The sequence below is a fragment of the Malus domestica genome, chromosome 13, assembly GCF_042453785.1.
Source record: "Malus domestica chromosome 13, GDT2T_hap1".
Lineage (NCBI taxonomy): Eukaryota > Viridiplantae > Streptophyta > Magnoliopsida > Rosales > Rosaceae > Malus > Malus domestica.
In genome coordinates, this window is record NC_091673.1 from 20475565 (window position 1) to 20493557 (window position 17993).

At 35.9% G+C, this 17993-nt stretch overlaps 2 protein-coding genes across 2 annotated transcripts; one reads left to right on the top strand and one right to left on the bottom strand.

The window, feature by feature from the left end:
* The first annotated feature begins 266 nt into the window (after positions 1-266).
* Positions 267-3761, top strand: LOC103406852 (peroxisomal membrane protein PMP22). Its single transcript, XM_029091803.2, has 7 exons — positions 267-563; positions 748-846; positions 1162-1263; positions 1379-1454; positions 3123-3193; positions 3285-3370; positions 3545-3761. Exons 1-7 carry the CDS (start codon positions 492-494, stop codon positions 3594-3596), a joined length of 558 nt encoding a protein of 185 aa, XP_028947636.1. The 5' UTR covers positions 267-491; the 3' UTR covers positions 3597-3761.
* A 9872-nt stretch (positions 3762-13633) lies between these two features.
* On the bottom strand, positions 13634-14083 carry LOC103446363 (uncharacterized). The gene has a single exon (XM_070811345.1). It carries the CDS (start codon positions 14081-14083, stop codon positions 13634-13636), a length of 450 nt encoding a protein of 149 aa, XP_070667446.1.
* Positions 14084-17993: the final 3910 nt, after the last annotated feature.

Sequence of the window (17993 nt, forward strand, 5' to 3'; positions counted from 1 at the left end):
AAAAAAGTTAAAAGGAACAAATTCTTAAAAAAATATTCCAAAAAAAATTGTAGGGTAGTGGTATTCATATAACTATTTTTACTTTTTACATGTTTATCTCAGTTTTCCACAGTCAAATCAAATAAATTAAAAATAATTAATGACAAAAAATTAACAAAATAGTGTGAGATGTAAAAGTAAGAGTGAATGATACTTTCTAAATGTAAATTTACCTTGATCTTTTCCTGACAAATGTTATTATAAGGTAACGGTCTTCCTTGTTATGGTGGAAGCATAAGGTAGAGTCGTCTTGTTTGATCACACTGCTTTCGCACACCACCTACCAAACCCCAATTTGTCGTTAACGAAGAAAAGGAATTTATTAAAATTGAGAATTATAAAACCCCATTTCAACTTTTCAGATCTTTTGAATCTTTATAAGACTCAATGAAACACCCTCCATTGAGATTAAAAAAAAAAAACAGAGCGGGAGAGAGAGCTTTGGAGTCACCATGTCTGAAATAGTCAGCGAGGCTTGGAGAAAATATCTCATACAGCTTCAATCCCACCCTCTCAGAACTAAGGTTTGTTTCAATGTTTGATTCAGACCCAGTTTTTCTAATCCGAAAATGAGTTGTTTGAACCAAGTTTTTAATATACATATACATATACATATATATATATATATACGTATATGTATATATTTTATTGGTGTGTAAAAGATTAATGCTTGTTTTTTTGATCTGATTTGAATTGTTGGGTTACTAGGCAATTACATCAGGAGTTTTAGCTGGGTGCAGTGATGCAATAGCCCAGAAGATTTCTGGAATCAAAAAGCTTCAACTGAGAAGACTGCTTCTTATAATGGTATGCATGCCCATTTGGATCATTGCTTGTAATTTTTAGTGTAATTTTATTTTTAATAAATCACTAGTTGGGTTGTATTAGATTGTCAACTTTGGTTTTTTCTCATAAAAAATTCTAAAAATTTGTTTGGCTGCTGAGAAAATGGAGAACAAGACAATAAGGAGATAAGTTTGTCTTCTTGTTTCATATGTCGTTTTGGTTTCTCAGTTTTGACTTTTCTCCAATTAGACTGATATGTTAATCAGGTTATATATACGATTGTGTTCTATGACCATGTATATCGTGTTGGAATCTGAAGCTTAAATTCGTTTTCAGCTGTATGGTTTCGCATATGCGGGACCATTTGGGCACTTCCTCCACAAATTGATGGATGTAATATTTAAGGGAAAGAAGGACAACAAAACGATCGCAAAGAAGGTGAACTTGTTTCTGTGAAGTCGAAGTTGTGCTTCCATTTTGAGTTAAATAAGTGCTGAAAGCTTACATGAAATTTTTGAGCCGACTATTGATGAATGGAAATGTCAATTATTAGGTTTTGGTGGAACAATTAACTTCGTCTCCTTGGAACAACATGGTTTTCATGACATACTATGGCTTGGTTATTGAAGGTATGCGCATATCTTTGGTATACGCTTAAAGGATCCATCTCATATCGTAATTGATATCTGGTTTGCATTAGTATTTAACACCATTTTGTATTTAGTTACAGTAGTATGACGGCTTGGTGGGACTTGATTTGTCTTTTCTTTTTCTTTCATGTTTGTTCTTGCTTTGTTTGGCCGCACGGAGGGCAAAAGGATGTCCTCTGTGTAAGAGCAACCATATAAGCTCTATAATAAACTAACCAAGAACATAAGATTTAACCAACTAAATCACAATCATCACTCCAAATATATTCTGTATATGCAAATACTGAAGTAATATCTGCAACACATACCTGCAAACTGTTTGCCGAAGTCTTTCCCGTGTGTTCTATCATAATAGTCCTTCATAGTTTGTTGTATGATCTCCCTATCCCACACATGGTGAAGATTGGATTTGTGTCTGTACCAACGCAAGGCCATTGAGTTTCCTCCCTCATCTGATAGAACCCGACATGCATTGGCTGATGAATATCTCCCACAGCAACACACATGTTCTTCACGGCATTGATCACAAGAAAGAATAGTGCTAGACACCATATCATAACTATGTTCAACAAATTAGGATTAAGAGCCATTAGAGAAATCTACACACAACCTTCTCCTCTCTACAAAACTCAATGCACTCCAAGTTATAGGTAATTGGAACAATAAGAGCATGCTTTTGTGAGAGCAGGGGCTTGTGGTTTTATACTACAAGACCTGGATCGCCCTATAACAATTCCACAAGAAATACAAGACTACATTCCTTATATCAATATGAGTCCTATAAACGAGCAAACACAAGAGTCCTCAATATACCAATATGATTGGATTAACTCTTGTCAACATGATTTAGACTTCTTCATAATATCAATTATCCCAAGACTTGTAAGAATCATACTCATACTCTTACACTCTGTGCGCACTATACATCCAGTCTTTGCGTAGGATACATCAATTCACAGTTTTGTGGTTTTAGAGAACTTTAATTGTTTGATGTTGTTTGTGCATTTATTGTGGTGTAATTGAGTAAAGAGGGAGGGGGGGGGGGGGGGAGGGGGAATCTAAAGCACTAGGTCTAATTTATCAGATAAACAGAATTTTTGTATTGTTTCCGATTTTTTTAAAGTGCTAAAATTCCCCAGCCGGATTCATTTTAGGAAATCCTGCCTCGGAACCAAGCACGAGTTTCTCCATATTTATGAGTTGTTTTCCTGTCCTTCCTCCCAGAATGGTGTGACACTTATAACTTCAGTGTCCTTTTGAAGAGCAGAGCTGTGATGTTTGCTTGAAAATTCTCCAAAGAAATGTGCATTTATCTTCAGAAGTGTGTTCTGAATAAATGCTCAGGCCAAACTGATACTGAAAAAATAATAATGAGTGTTAATGCTGAAGCTGAATTTATTTTATTCTGAATATTGTTTCCTGGTCGATATGACTTTAATACTTACGTATCAATAAATTCATGCTTAACCCTAAACATTACCTCGCTCCTTTGACTTGTTCCTGTTTTACTTTCAATGGTCTCAGCCATGTTTTGATTTACATCTTTGAAAGCTTGGCGATTTTGTTGCGTAGCGCAGGCATATCTGTGAATTTAGAAACATTATACTAGGAATGATGCAGTGCTTACTTTTCATTCTGGTATTGCAGGAAGACCATGGAATTTAGTCAGGAGCAAAGTTCGAAAGGACTATCCTTCTATCCAATTGACCGCATGGAAGGTATGAAATAATAACTTACTGTTGTTGTTTTATAATCAAGGTATAATTGTGAAACAATGAATTGACGATGCTGAAATTATGATGGTTGCAGTTTTGGCCTATTGTTGGTTGGGTGAATTACCAATATATGCCTCTGCAGTTTCGTGTCTTGTTTCACAGCTTTGTTGCCTCATGCTGGTACGCTGCTCTCTTCGATTGCCTCATTAAAATACCTCTCGTTGTCATACATCATAACCATCATTTGAATTAAAAAAAATAAAATAATTTGTGCATTTAAATTATAACTGCTTGTGTCCTTACAATTTAAAAATTGCTTGGAAAATTTCTCACTCTTAGATTTGTTAATTTCAGGGCAATCTTTCTTAATCTGAAGGCTAGATCGGCGGTAATCAAGCAGGCATAGAAAACATAATCGCTTTGATTCGAAATTTTACTCTTGTATTGTGAAAATGGTTTCCTCAATTATTATCCTTTGTATAAGTGGCTAGCTGCATTGGTACTGTAAAACTTCACTTTCTGAAGGTCACACTGTTTCAGATGATTTTGAAACAAAATTATTTTCTGATTATTGTATTCCAAAATCTGCAATTCCGCATGATCGTCAGTTAACAAACAATTTTTATGTTGAAACAAATATTTTTAATGTATGTACGGCTGAGAGTTCAAAAGCGCGTGCTAAGAGACTAGTACACGCAAGTTTGAGCATGGACAAAACACCTTTAGTGCATTTTACAAGATCAAAAAAAGTTTCAGCACTCGTTGGCTTGAATACTAAACCTTGGATTGACAGTCCTTCCCTGCCTCCATAGTTGAGGGAAGATCATCAACCCTTCTGTGTCTGTCTGTGACTTCAAACACCGATTGAAGACAAAACGTCGTAGCAAACGCGAACAAAAAGATGGCCAGAATCAAACGAACAAAGGCGAAGTAAGGAGGCGACGCCGATAATAATTTGTGAGCTTGGTTATTAATCATAATCCCAACTAAATAAAATGCTAAGCACGTAGAACCTGGGAAGAGAATTTGGACCGAAATTCCCCAAGCTTGAGTCACAGTCAACCAATTTTCCTTTTGCTTCTCTATATCCATCATGCATTCAGCTCTGCTAATGAAAGCAACATTATTCAACTTTGGGAGTTGGACTAAATCCAGATTTGCATTAAGACAAGTGCATAGACCAGAGTAGCGTGTTTCACCCTCTGCACTCAACTTTAAATCCTCATTCGTGTAGTTTAATGTATTTAGTGCAATTACCTTATTGTTTGTTAAAGAAAAAAGGTAGCACCAAGGCGGAGGCACTAATAGGCCAGTATAGGCCAATGCCTACCCTCACTCTTTTAACCATTCTTAATATTTAGTATTTTATATATATATATATATATATATATATTAAACTTAGGAGTATACTTCTTTTAGTTTTTACAAATCTCTTAAATTCTAATCACCAATAATTAAAATAGGGTGAACTATTAATTTAGTCCCTCAATTATTACTTGAGTGAAAATTAGATCCTTAAATCTTTTTTTTTTTTTTGGAAAAATCAGTCCTCAAACTAATAAAATTTGCCAATTACATCCCTAATATTAGATTCGAAACTATTCTATTCATTTTTTCGTCAATTTAGGTCACGTGACTTGCATGTGATACACTCTTAAAATTTCCAACACTCATCTTAAAACTAAATTTAACATTCTATTTTATAAATAACTTTTAAAATTTAAAATCTGAAGTCTAGTTTAGTTTTATAAAAAAATATTGCCAACCGAATAATAATAAACTTTGTTCAACAAAAAAAATAATATTAATAAACTTTGAGCTTTTCACGTCCCTTTCTTGAAATTTCATATATTTCATCCTCCAAATTCCCAACCCACAATAATATTAAAGTTTGTAAATCTCTCTGTTCTCTTTGCATTTTTACTAAAATTTTTAAATATTTCTTTCTCCAAATTCCCAATCCATTCTTCACATTTTTTGTTCGAAAATTCTCAAATTATTCTATATTAACTTGGTCGATACTATAGAAACCATCTCCTTGAGCCATATCTTGAGACCACGTGATAATATAGTTGTTAATGGTTGAACTAGTTCTTTAAATCATTAAAGAAGAAATCTAATCATCAACCATCATATTATGTGGTCTCCAAAATATGGTCTAAAAACATGGTATTCCTAGCATTTTTCGTTGATTTTATTCTTTTTAATTTTGATTAACTACTCTTTATACTGACTTGATATTGGAAGGTTAATTTCAACATGAAAAAGAATTTAGCACCTCAAAAAAATTAATTAGCTCAAACTCCAAGCATGTATTATACTTTCTTGTAAATATTATCTTTTTTTTTAACAATTACATGTGGCCCCTCCTAAAGTAAAATTCTGGCCCCGCCACTGCACTTTAGTAAATTAAAGAACCAATGACACACCCCGACCCGGAATGTCAACTAAGACTTCGAATCGAGCTATGATGGCCGACACCTAGAAGGTGACGAAGCCATAAAGTGTAGTGATGTGGAAAATGTGAATAAATTTAAACCTAAAAGTGCCTAAATACGAGAGTGCGCTGTGAGCGGGAATGAACCCAATTCACACGTGATGACAAAGTATAAGTATAATACAGTAAAATAGGGTGAGAATTATACCATCGATGATAATCATCTACACCAAGATTTGCCAATAATCATCGTCGATACGAAAACTCTGTTACTAACACCTGGAGGGGCGAAAAATAAGGGTGAATGGGCCTGAAAATAAAGTTTTAATAAAAACCTTTTGAAACTGTTATAACCTCTCGCCGTAAAACCTGTATAGTTTCCAGAAAATACTACTGCGTAGGTATGAAAACCAACGCACAAGAGCAACAAAAACTGAAGTATGCCATGTCATAATATCTTAGCAATAATAAATGTAAGCCAGGTGCTCTAAATGCATAAATGCATAGAAATATGCAATGCAACAAGACCAATCACATGATAACTCACCTGAATCTTACCTGAGCCTCCGCAACATCAAATAGTATAATTCACAATTCATACTAATGCAACAATATAGTAATGAGTGGTACAGACATGGCATACAAGGCATAAATTCATTTAAAAACGTTTTCTGGAAATCGTAAAGCATATATATATATATATATATAGAAAACAATTGCCCACTCACTTGAGGTTCGCGCTACAACTCCCTAGCATGAATATCGAGGCATCACGAACGATCGTCGCCGAGAACAAATATTCAGTCACGTCTCAGAATTCTTATCGATAGAACACTTAACTTACATAAAACACATCCCAAAGGACGTTCTAAAATGATTTGAGACCCATTAACCAAAAGTCAGTCGTCGGTCAAAGATCGACGGTAGAGTCCACAACCCTACGTAACTCGATCCTGAAGATCCGCATCACAGATTTCGGATCCGTAACTTCAAAAGATCCAAAATATGCTTCTAAAACATCACACTAAAGTTTCATGACAATCCAACGGTTGGATCTCCACCAATTGCAAGTGCAAGTGGCGGTTAACGTTTTATTTTATGAACTTACAAATCCAATTCGGAAAGATCCATACATTGGATTCCTGATCAGTAAGTTTTATGATCCTCATATATTACGTACTACAACGTATTAAAGTTTGGTGACGATCCAACGGTCGGATCGTCAATTGTTATAATAATCAAGTGGCGGATCATATCAAAACTATGCTCAAATGATGAGATTTCATCAATCTAACTTCACCTATGGAATTGGGGTATCAAACTTAGCTTAGGAAGGTCAGGGGATGACTCGGCCCATGCACCGCCGTACACGGCGATCGGCCGTCCTGACTCGCCGGAAAAATTAACTATTTCTAAAAATTCTCAAACTTCACATAAATGAAGATCTTAGTGAGTAGAGCAAGTTTTATACCTGTGATGAAGTCCAATTTGGCCTGGAACCGCCTTAATTCACCACGAACCCGCCGGAACCCTAGAAAAGAGTGTGCTTCGATTTGGCTTCCATACAAGCTCCGACGCCTCCACCACTGCTTGGGCTTTGTTCCTGGGGTTGAAGGGAGCCTATTGGTGGTGGTGGTTGTCAGGGTTACCTTCAGGAATGGTGGATTGCCGTCGAGTAACCATATGCATCCACCGGTGCAATTCTTCACAATTTCGAGCCCAATCTCATCTAATTTGGCGTGGAAATGGTAGAATGGAGGTCGGGGTTGTATGTGTAGGTAGTAATTGGGTGGAATTAGTTGGAAAAATTGACGAAAATCGTCGGAATTAGGAACCCAAAACCGGGTCTGCCGCGGGTCAGAACCAGGTCTCTTTTGGGATCCCAGTTGGCTACTTCTCCCCCTTCCTCCTTTCCCTTCCTTTCCTCCCCTCCCATTGGTTCTATCCCTTTTCTCCATTTCATAATTGGTCCAGTTCCCACCTTCCTTTCTCTCCTTTGTCTTCAATCTCCACCATCCATCTTTTCTTTCCTTTAATCTGGGCCACACACTTGGCTTTCCTGATTTTGCTCCAAAAATCTGGAGCATTCCAGAAAATAATAAATTTACAATTTTGCCCTCGACTTCATTTGTTAATAACTCATTCGTTATAACTCCAAATTACATCCCGATTGAGCCCACGCGTTCATAGCGACGAGTACTACGAGGATATGCCAAGAAAATGGATCTTACGTGACTCAACAAGACGGTCAACAAAAGTCAATGCATTTGCCTCGAAGTGCAGTTTCGAAATTTCACATTTTAAAATTATAAAAACCGTAGTTTTTGGGGACGGGTGTTACAACCAAGGAGTAAAATATATTCATTCCTTAGAAGTCCTAAATCAGACATGCTGACGTGAAAACTCAAAAAATAAAATAGAGTTAGATTTCGATGTCTAAATAGGTTGAAGGTAGATTTCCATGACCGTCATAATATTTTCCTGTAAATTTCTTTCTCGGATTTCAACATCATATTTTGGGCATGGTTTGATGGGTGATAGAGTCGTTTTAGACTCTTAATTATTTAGACTTAGATATGTAAAGGAGGGTGCTATTCACACCCCTTCTTATCTCTTACAAACCTTTGTTGATTTTTTTTCGTTGATTTTTTTTCAATGGGAAATTTTATTTGAACCCGTATAACCTCTTTCTACAACCAACTTAAACTTTAATTTTAATTGTCTTTTTTACTCTATTGCATAATTACCATCAAGTACGAAATGAACTTAACAATAAAAATAAAACTTATCAATAAACTGACACTCTATAATTAAACCCTACCGTCACCCCTTGTTTCATCCAAATTAATAATCCATGTAATGGTTTCATCCGGACTTCTAGTGCATGGTTCTTTCGATACAGTACCAAGGGTGAGACAGGATTCATTCAAGGCATGAAACTGGAAATCATCGAAACATCATCTTCTTCTAGTAAGGATAGAGGGGTACATTTCCCTTGTCAATTGGATAAGATTGTGTCAACCTCACACAAGTAAGTGTTGATCAACCGCACAGGGCATTCGAAATCTGCCCTAGTCTTCAAGGTCTGAAGCTGTGAAAAATGATTCTTGATTAAACCCTGCAGAAAGATATGAACACGCATTAAATCAAATAAGCACTCTTCCAAACATTACTAAAATCAAGTAAATCTGTTGTATCCCATACAAATAGAAAAATAACTTGCATTAGACCTATATCATATCCATGGAGATAAATTTGATGAACTCTGTCCAAGAAAACCTAGTGCATGGTTTTTACAGTTTCACAATTTAGTTTAGTGAAACAGAAGTTGAAATATTTGGTAACCCTATCATAATATGATTGCAAAGAAAATCATATTGTTTAGATTATGCATTTGTCCACTTTTTCGTAGTCCTAACTTGAAATGGACTTCTTTTTGCAAATTTTGAATTTGTATTTTCTAAAATGGGTATAGAGAAAAATTTATAAATTGAATTAGGTTTGTGATGGTAGTTTAGGTAGTAAATTTGGGTTTAAAGAGAGATTGATAGTTTAATTAAAAGTAATATGAGTGAAAATAGTAAGTTGGGTGTAGAAAGAAGTTATATGGGTTCAAATAAAATTTTTATTTTTCAATTTATTTGATCTGACTGTCGGAAATTGAGAGGGTGAATGGCACCACCCTATGTAAAACCCGTACTTTTGTAATTATCTCATTAGTTAATGAGACTTACCATAAAAACCACCATGGAGTGGCCTAGTAGTTGGGATGAATTACAAACATGTATTCAACATGGCACATCTTTAATTTAATTCATGACACTGGTGAATCACATGATGGTAGTCAGGAGGAAGCTGAACTACCTGTGAGTTTTTTTTACCTCCAAAATGATAGACTGCAATATCCAAACCACTAATTGATTATTTTTTTTTTAAAGGAGACTTACCATAAAAGTGGTCTTCTAATTTCTTTCCATACATGAAAAGACAAAATCGACAAGGAAAAAAAGGGACATTCAGAAAGTCAGTGGGCCTAGAACAAACAAAAGAAAAATACATAGAATAAACGTAGCTATAGAAAACTAACCTTTTGGATTTCAAGTTTCAACAACACAAATTTGGTGTCCATCCACCGAGAGCGTAATATGGTTGTTAATAACTTGATACAACACAAATTGAAATGTCCTCTTTTATTTAGCTCGTAATTGTCGGATGACGACACAAATTTTGTACCTCAGCCTTTATTTATTATTAATTTTTTATTCACAATACAGTTTAAAACAAGGAATTATATGTGGGAATAAAATTTTGTAATTAAACTCTTATTTCTTACTGGTGACATATTATTTGTTTTGTAAATTTGATAAAAATTTGGTTTCCCTTGTATTATTATTTTTTTCTAAATGACGTTTACCTTGTAAAATTATGACTAAGGATTTCCTAATTAGTAACTACTAACTATATATGTTTTTTTTTTGTCAAACGATAGATTTTGTTAGATTAGCCACAAACGGGGTTCGAACCCTTGTCAATATGTAAGAGCTCAACTCATTTCCACTACTCTAGTAAATGATCACTTGCAATAACTATTTATGTTCGGTAACTATATATACACGCTAACTATGCAACGTACAAATAATGAAATAAGATCGAAATTATTTGTGTTATTAATGAAAAGAGCAAGGAGCTGGAGAAAGCTGGTAGACATTGATGACCATGATGATTTATTTGGAACTACAAATTCAAATATAAAATTCTTTTTCATTTGAAATATCTTAGACCAGGATAATACTTATATTATCATATTCACAGTATAACAACATGAACATCGATTCCTTACCAATTGTTCTACAAAAAATACATACCACTAGCAGAAGCTACCATTTACGGGAATTGATGTGGGGTATGGATAAATTATCGCATCGTATATGATACGACCTTCCTATCCAAAAAAAATTGGTCACATAACTGACATATGAGTGTTTGACGGTTCAAGCATGTTTCTAATATGGAAAAGGGGATAATATATAGAAACTGTGTCACAAATGGCATGCTGGATTAAGACAGCCTAAGGGGGAAGCTTCGTTGAAACTTACACAAAAGAAAATCCAGTCATTAATTTGGCGGAAGAAATCCCATGCATTTTCCACAAGAAAACGTCAAAGTGTACAGGCTAGGGCTTCTTCAGACAAGTGTTGTTCTTGATGAACTTTAGCAATTTCCTTTTAGAGGAAGGTTTTGGTGAACACGTTAATCTACACAATATCTCTTTACTCTTAATGTTCAAGCATGACAGACGCACATTAGGCATTAGTTAAATTGGTCAAGACAATGTGTCCAATCCTTACGACTAAGTTTGAATTTTCTTCACATATGTTACTAGGATTTAAAATATCACATAGTCAAAATTGGACGCGTAAATCGTCTTATTTTATTTGAATGATATTAAGTAGGAATTTTATTGGTTTATATTCTTTTTCTACCAGATTGGAATAAGTGCTCGAACCAGAGTTCACGGCCAAAGAGTCCCAAAAAAAAATTCATAAGATTGATGTCATCAAAAGGCGAGTTTACAAAAAGCCAATTCCAAAAAACAAAATAAAAGTAAGCGAAACTAAGCCTAACGAGTGGTCTACCTAATCTTTGCCTAAAAAAAGGAAAAGGCAATAATGCAACTTTTGATGTCCATTTTATTAGGGTTGCATTGAAAATTCTTGAGAAAATGAGCTCTACCTTTGTTCTCAGGGTCCTAATATAAATTTGTCCAGATAAAAACTTAGAGCTCAAATTAGCCTACCCATAGTGTGGTTTAGTCGAACTTTTCATCCCCTTAATGTAAAAATATCGATGTACTAAAAAAAAAGGAGCCCAATGCAAAAAAATGCACATTAGGTCTTTGAAACGGCTCAAATCATTTTGATAATAAGAAATTTGATCTGTTTTGCCGAGAAGGTCTACTGTTCGAGTCCATATAACCCTAAAACCTAAAAATTAAATTAAAATTGAAAATATGCTATGATCATTTATATTCTTTTTCTACCGGATTTCGAGAATTACTTTGGTCATAGTATATTGTGAAAACGACTGTTTTACTAAACTCTTCTTTATTTCTTTTTTTTTTCAATCCAAATATTGAAACGGTATGATATAGAATGAATCAATAATTTTCTATTTGCTGATTAATTAGTACATATAGGACTTTTTAAAACCAAGAAAATTCCTATTCAATATCATTCAAACAAAAAAGAACAATAATTCATTCCAAAAAGATGGCCAACATATAATTTATAAGGAACTTGAGTCATTGACAACCAGCTGGTAGGCTGGTAGGCTGGTATACATGTGGCTAACAGGGTGATGTAAATATACAATTAAAGGTCGTACCCAGTGCACAAGGCTCCCGCTTTACGCAAGGTCTGGGAGAGGTGAATGTCGGCTAGCCTTAACAACAAAAATTGTTTTAATTAGTATAATCACATTGCTAAAGTTGTCATTCATGTTTTAAATTGTTGACTGAAACAACAACCACTGTAGATCAATACTACGTCCTAACTAATTACGTTAATCGACCCACCAAAGCATTAAAATCTTTCACTCAAACAAGAGTAGTATATATAGATAGAAAACGGTAGCAACCGTAGAATTTTGCATGTCTGCAAGCAGTGATCCGTACAAATTCAAACGATCGTTTTGCAAAAATTTGTTGCAGATTAGGGAACAAGAGCCACAGCGTGCCTTGGTGTGTTCATTACACTAATAAAATGGACGGATACTCATCGACGATTAGCAGAAGCACTGCATGTAGCGTGGGGTACATATATACCCATGTTTTCCTCTCACTATTGAACCAGGTGTATATATGTAAAGCCATATATATTATCAGAGTTCAGAGACAATATATTGAATATATTATATTTGTGTGTGTGTGTGTGTGTGTGTGTGTGTGTGTGTGTAAAACGATCACTATATATTCTTGAATTAAAACGGTGGCAACTGTAGAATTTCTCATATCTGCAAAGCATAGTCGTACAAATTAAAAAAAAAATGCCAAATTTGATGGTAGATCAACGATCAAGCCACATCGTACCTTGGTGTGTGCGCAATACAAAAACATAAACAGATGGAAGTTTGCTGACGAGTTCAACAGAAAAACTTGCAATGAAACGAGGTGTAAGTATCCATGTTTTTCTATCGCTATTCAACAAGGTGTATGTAAGAGTTCAGGGAAACAATATACTGAACGTAGACAAGATATGCAACCATATATATTGCTCAACTCTAATCAATCTCAGCCACCCAGAAACCAACAACGTCCAACCCTTTTCATTTTTTTCATGCACTACCTATAATATCCCAATGCCAAGCCAAGTGTATGTATACATTTATATACACATATATACGTGTATAAATTTATACGTAACGTGCCCAGATCACACGTGCATGATGCATGCAAGGATATATACGCAGCCATTCATACTACAATATTATGAACTCGTAATATAAAAATCTACCCAAATAAAAATAATGAAAACAAAATATACAAGGCAAAACATGATTAAATAGATCAGATTAAACAAGTTAAATAACAACAAAGCACCGGAATTCGAAAGGCCGGCCGACCTCCATTTCTGTGTTCTCTTTAAGTTTCTTCATCATCATCGTCATCCTACAAATAAAATACAACAAAGCAAAACACAGAGATAATGTCATCACCACGAACAGATTCTAGAGAGAGAGATCTAGAGAGAGAAAGAGTCACTGCAGTTGCATGATTTGGTTTTCGATCTCACTGGCCACCTTCAGACTCACTCACTCACTCCCTATTCACGAATCATGCACTTTTGGTTCGAGAACTCCAACAACTTTTCTTTTCTTTTTTTTCCACTACCAACTACAACAACTTACTGGCTGACGTGGACCAAAACTGCTCCATCCAATCACGCCGTGCCACGTCTCCACCCTACGCAAACACCTCTAGGCCCTACCCCATCCTACCATACGTATCGTCACATCTGAATCCACTTCGCCAGTTGCGTGGGGTTCACAATCCCCGGAATGTGGGCCCCATCCGTCTTCAGTAAGCTCGCCACCTCAGCGTAACTCTCCTGCGCTGCGCCCGTACCGGATCCTTTTCCTGATTCGACCGGCTTCCCCTTCCTCGGCTCGGCTGAGAAGCTAGCCGCCAGGGGAACCGCCTCGGCTAGAGCCGGGTCGAACTTCTGACCGAACAGTGTGCCCTTGGTTAAATACTCGTACGCCATGTGGCCCGCCAGAAGCCAGTTTGCCGAGAGCGGCGAAGCTGTCGTTTTGCTCGGAGGTTTTGGAGCTGTCTTTGAGCTTGGAGCCCTTGGAGCCTTCGGAGCCGGTAGTTTAAAGCCGTTCGATGGGGTCTCCTTTCGCTTTCTTGAAGCGACAGGTGGCAAAATCCTACGGCTGTGGTTTTGTGCGAAATTCATCCTTTTTCAAAACTCCATGCCACGTCAGAAAACGAACTTCGAAATGGAAAAGGCCTTGAGCGGGTAAAACCGTCAATTGCTGTCCCGAGGGGGTGGGGGCGGGTGAAAGCGTAAAATAAGGGTAGACTGCTATTGAAAACGTAAGGGTGGGGATTTGTGGTGACAGAAAAGTAATTTCACAAAAAAGCTTTTTAGAGAGAGAGAGAGAGAGAGGAAAAAACAGGAAAACTTAGAACAAAGATAAACAACAAATAAATATGGTAAATTACGAAATATAAGGAGGTGGGCGTCGGGATTGGGGGTTAGGTTAGAGGCTGAAGCTCGATGGGTGAAATCGGATCCGAATAGCTCTTACGTGAACCGAAACGGGCGACGGATCAGATTGTATGTGCGGAGGAGTGAGAGGAGGGGGCCGCCAGAGTACGCCGGAGAATGGGTGGATGCGGCGGTCGAGATCGGAAACCCAGAATACAAAAGGAGGAAGATAGAAGATTTGGGATTATAAAGAGGAGGGGGTGGGGAAGAGGGAGACTGAGAGAAACGGCGTGGTTCGTGAATTTATAGGAAGACTGATAGTACATATGCCCCTGGATTTGAGGGAATTAACTTAAATGCCATTGTAAATTTCAAATGATTATAGTCATTGGGTTTCGTGGTTGCTGGCAAGGGCATTGGGCCGCGGATTTATTATACTTTCCTACACAAAAAATGCGATCATGACCATAAATTTATAAGAGCAAAATGCTAAAAACAATCACCCACACATGCGAAAGTTTGTTCGTGATAGATGTAATTGAGTTTCATAACACATTTACCCACAAAAAATAGATTTACTAGAAAGGAAATTGTTATTTGCACTTTAAAACTCTAATTTTGCACTCCTCTCAAATATATTTTTCTTTTTAAATATAGAAATTTAGAATGTAAAATGAGAATTTTGAAGTCCATAAACAATTCCTACAAAAAATAAGCATAATTTCTTTCCGCATCATATTATGCTAAAATAATCATTGAATTAAAAAATAGGTGGTTCCACTTTAATTTTGAAATTGGCATGCTTGAAAAATTAAATATGAAATTTAAGTGAGGGAAGTGTTGTTCATCTCATACTCTCCTTCATTATCATTCATATTAGTTCTCGCACCAATCCATAACTTCTCCGACCCCAAAATATGATTAACGACACACATGGGCAACCATAAGTAACAAGGGTGATGCTAGTGAGACGACCATCTACTTAAGACTATTTTTTGTAGATTATATGATGTAGCGGTTGGTGGTTAGGTTCCTTCTTGAAAAGAAATACAATCATCAATTGTTGTATGATGGTCTACGAAATATGGTCTAAAAATGTGATCCACGTTAGGCTCGAGTTGCGGAGTCAATGTAACATCATGCTTTTGCATTAAATGTCTGATGTGGAATTGGTTTCACGTGTAACTCACTATGACCACTGAGAACAACATATTTGTATAAATACTTTGAAGGACAGTTATGAGTCGATTTTATATTATACTAGTATTTGCCTATACACTTTGTGTGTATGAACACATTTTTTTAGAAAATGAGAAGGAGGGGGAGAAAGAGAACATGGGGGAGTGGAAGGTTTTGTTTTTGGTTTTTTATTTTTATTTTTATAAATATTTGAGATATTTTAACATCACCTGTAGGTAGGTTTCAATTAAAAATAGTAAAATTTGAATCTATGAAATTACATTATTGCCCATCTTTTTTTTTGTGTGATAAAAGACTAATTCGTCTTTTCACCCTCTTTTGGTTGACAAAGAGGGTTTTATTAATTAGTAGAGATATTATTCCCTATTCTTGGTATATTTTGGTTATTATTTTGGTGAGATTTTGATACTTTGCTATGTGTTTTTACTGTAGGACATGTGAACTTGTTATGAGCATAAAGTATTCAAACGGTGGAATTTTTTGGTGATTCCAATTGGAGGGGTTCATGAATCTGTCAAGAAGGTTGTATCAAAATTTCATAATTTTATCCTGAAGCATCTGATCGTGGATCAATTAATTTATGCCCAGTGAGCAGTGTTGGCAGATTGGGCTGCAGAGCTTATTTGCAACTTTTGGGCTGGAAGATGATGGATTTTGGACTTGGGCTCTTCTTGGAACTTGAAGAGGAGGTCCTAATTTTTAACTTGAGTCATTTTGGGCCTGTTTTGGAGCCCTGGAGGTCCAAAAACGTGGCTGTCTCTGTGTTAGGCGAATTTCCTAGTCATAATAAAAATGTAATTCCCAGTAATCCTTTTATTATTTTATTTCCTAGTTTTTAGAAAACCTTTTCTATGGGGGTTTTAATTTGGAGTAGTATAAATAAGGCTTTTTAGCCATTAGGGGAAGAACGCATGCATTATTTTGGAGAACTTCAGATTTTTTACCTACAAGGTGTTTTCAATCTTTTTTTCTAGTTAATATATTTTCTTTAGTGTTTATTATGATTGGTCATAACTAGTTCTTTTGCAAGGGCAAAGCCATAAGCCTTAGTATGAATATGTGATTTTATTAATTTGCTTATGAATCGATGCATGCTTGCTTTGAATTATTAATTACTGTGATTAAAATATCTAATTGTCATAGTGATTCGCGACTATTAGGGCTTTTAGACAAGTAATTTGATGCAATTTCTGTTGGAACATCACCCTGAAATTGAATAGGGTTTCTTGTAATTAGTAATTGTAAGTTCACTTAAGGTGAACATCACGCTCTTAAGGGTTGCATGATTTTTCAAAGGGTTTTCACAAAACTTAATGAGTCTTGCATGTTTATATTTGATATGAACATCACAGACGGGTTGCATGTTAGATATACGTTTTCGCTTGAACATCACGAGGAAAATATGCATTAGGAAAACCTAACCTTCAAAGCATGTATGTGGAAATTGTAATTGGTAAAATTGCGTAGGATTGTTAATGGTGACAGCATAACCCTAGTGTTTAAATTGTTTTCTAAAACCTTTTTATTTTGCTTTCTTTACTTTGTCAATTATTTAATTATTTTTATTTAAATTCGTTTTTATTATTTTAAATTTCAAAATTAACTTTTTCGAAATTTGTTTTAAATAATTAATTAAGAGTTGGTTTTAAATAAAAATTATTTATTCAATCCCTGTGGAAAATGTGACACACCTCGACCCAGCATGTCCACTAGGACTCTAAATCGAGCTGCGCTGGCCGACACCTGGAAGGTGACGAAGCCATAAAGTGTGATGATGTGGAAAAATGTGAATAAATTTAAACCTAAGAGTGCCTAAATACCAGGGTGAGTTGGTGAACGAGAAGGAACCCACTTCACACGTGATGTTAGAGCATAAGTAAGTATAGTAAAGTGGAATAAGAATCATACCCTCGAAAGAATCTAAAATATTAAGAATCGCCACGAATCTTCGACGATAAGAAATCTCAAGGTTGAGTGGCTCTAGAAATGAAATTTTAATAAAAACCATATAAAACATTATAACCTCTTACTACAACACCTGTATAGTTTCCAGAAAAATCATACCACGTATCAATGTGAATCAAAGTATATCATAAGGCTTTCCAACAAACCCTCTCGAGTCACTCAGTGTTCCTTATTCCCTGGGATACCCCTGCAAACAACCCATCCAGAGCACAAGTATTTCATATCATAAAGGTTGAGAGCACGAGTATCTTATATCATGCTTTCTCCCTGTCCTTTCTCCAGCCAGCACCTGCTCTCGAGTACTCATCATCTTATGTTTCTGCTTCGTCTCTCACGCATAAGGGAAGTGAAGATGATACCTCGAAGCATGTGGAGACAACGTGCTGATTCATCCTCAACTAGGGACAAGGAGAAAGAGAGCAAGAGGTGGGGGCACTTGGAAAGATTGAAGAAAGAAACAGACCAACACCTTTGCCTCGTGCCTGCCCAC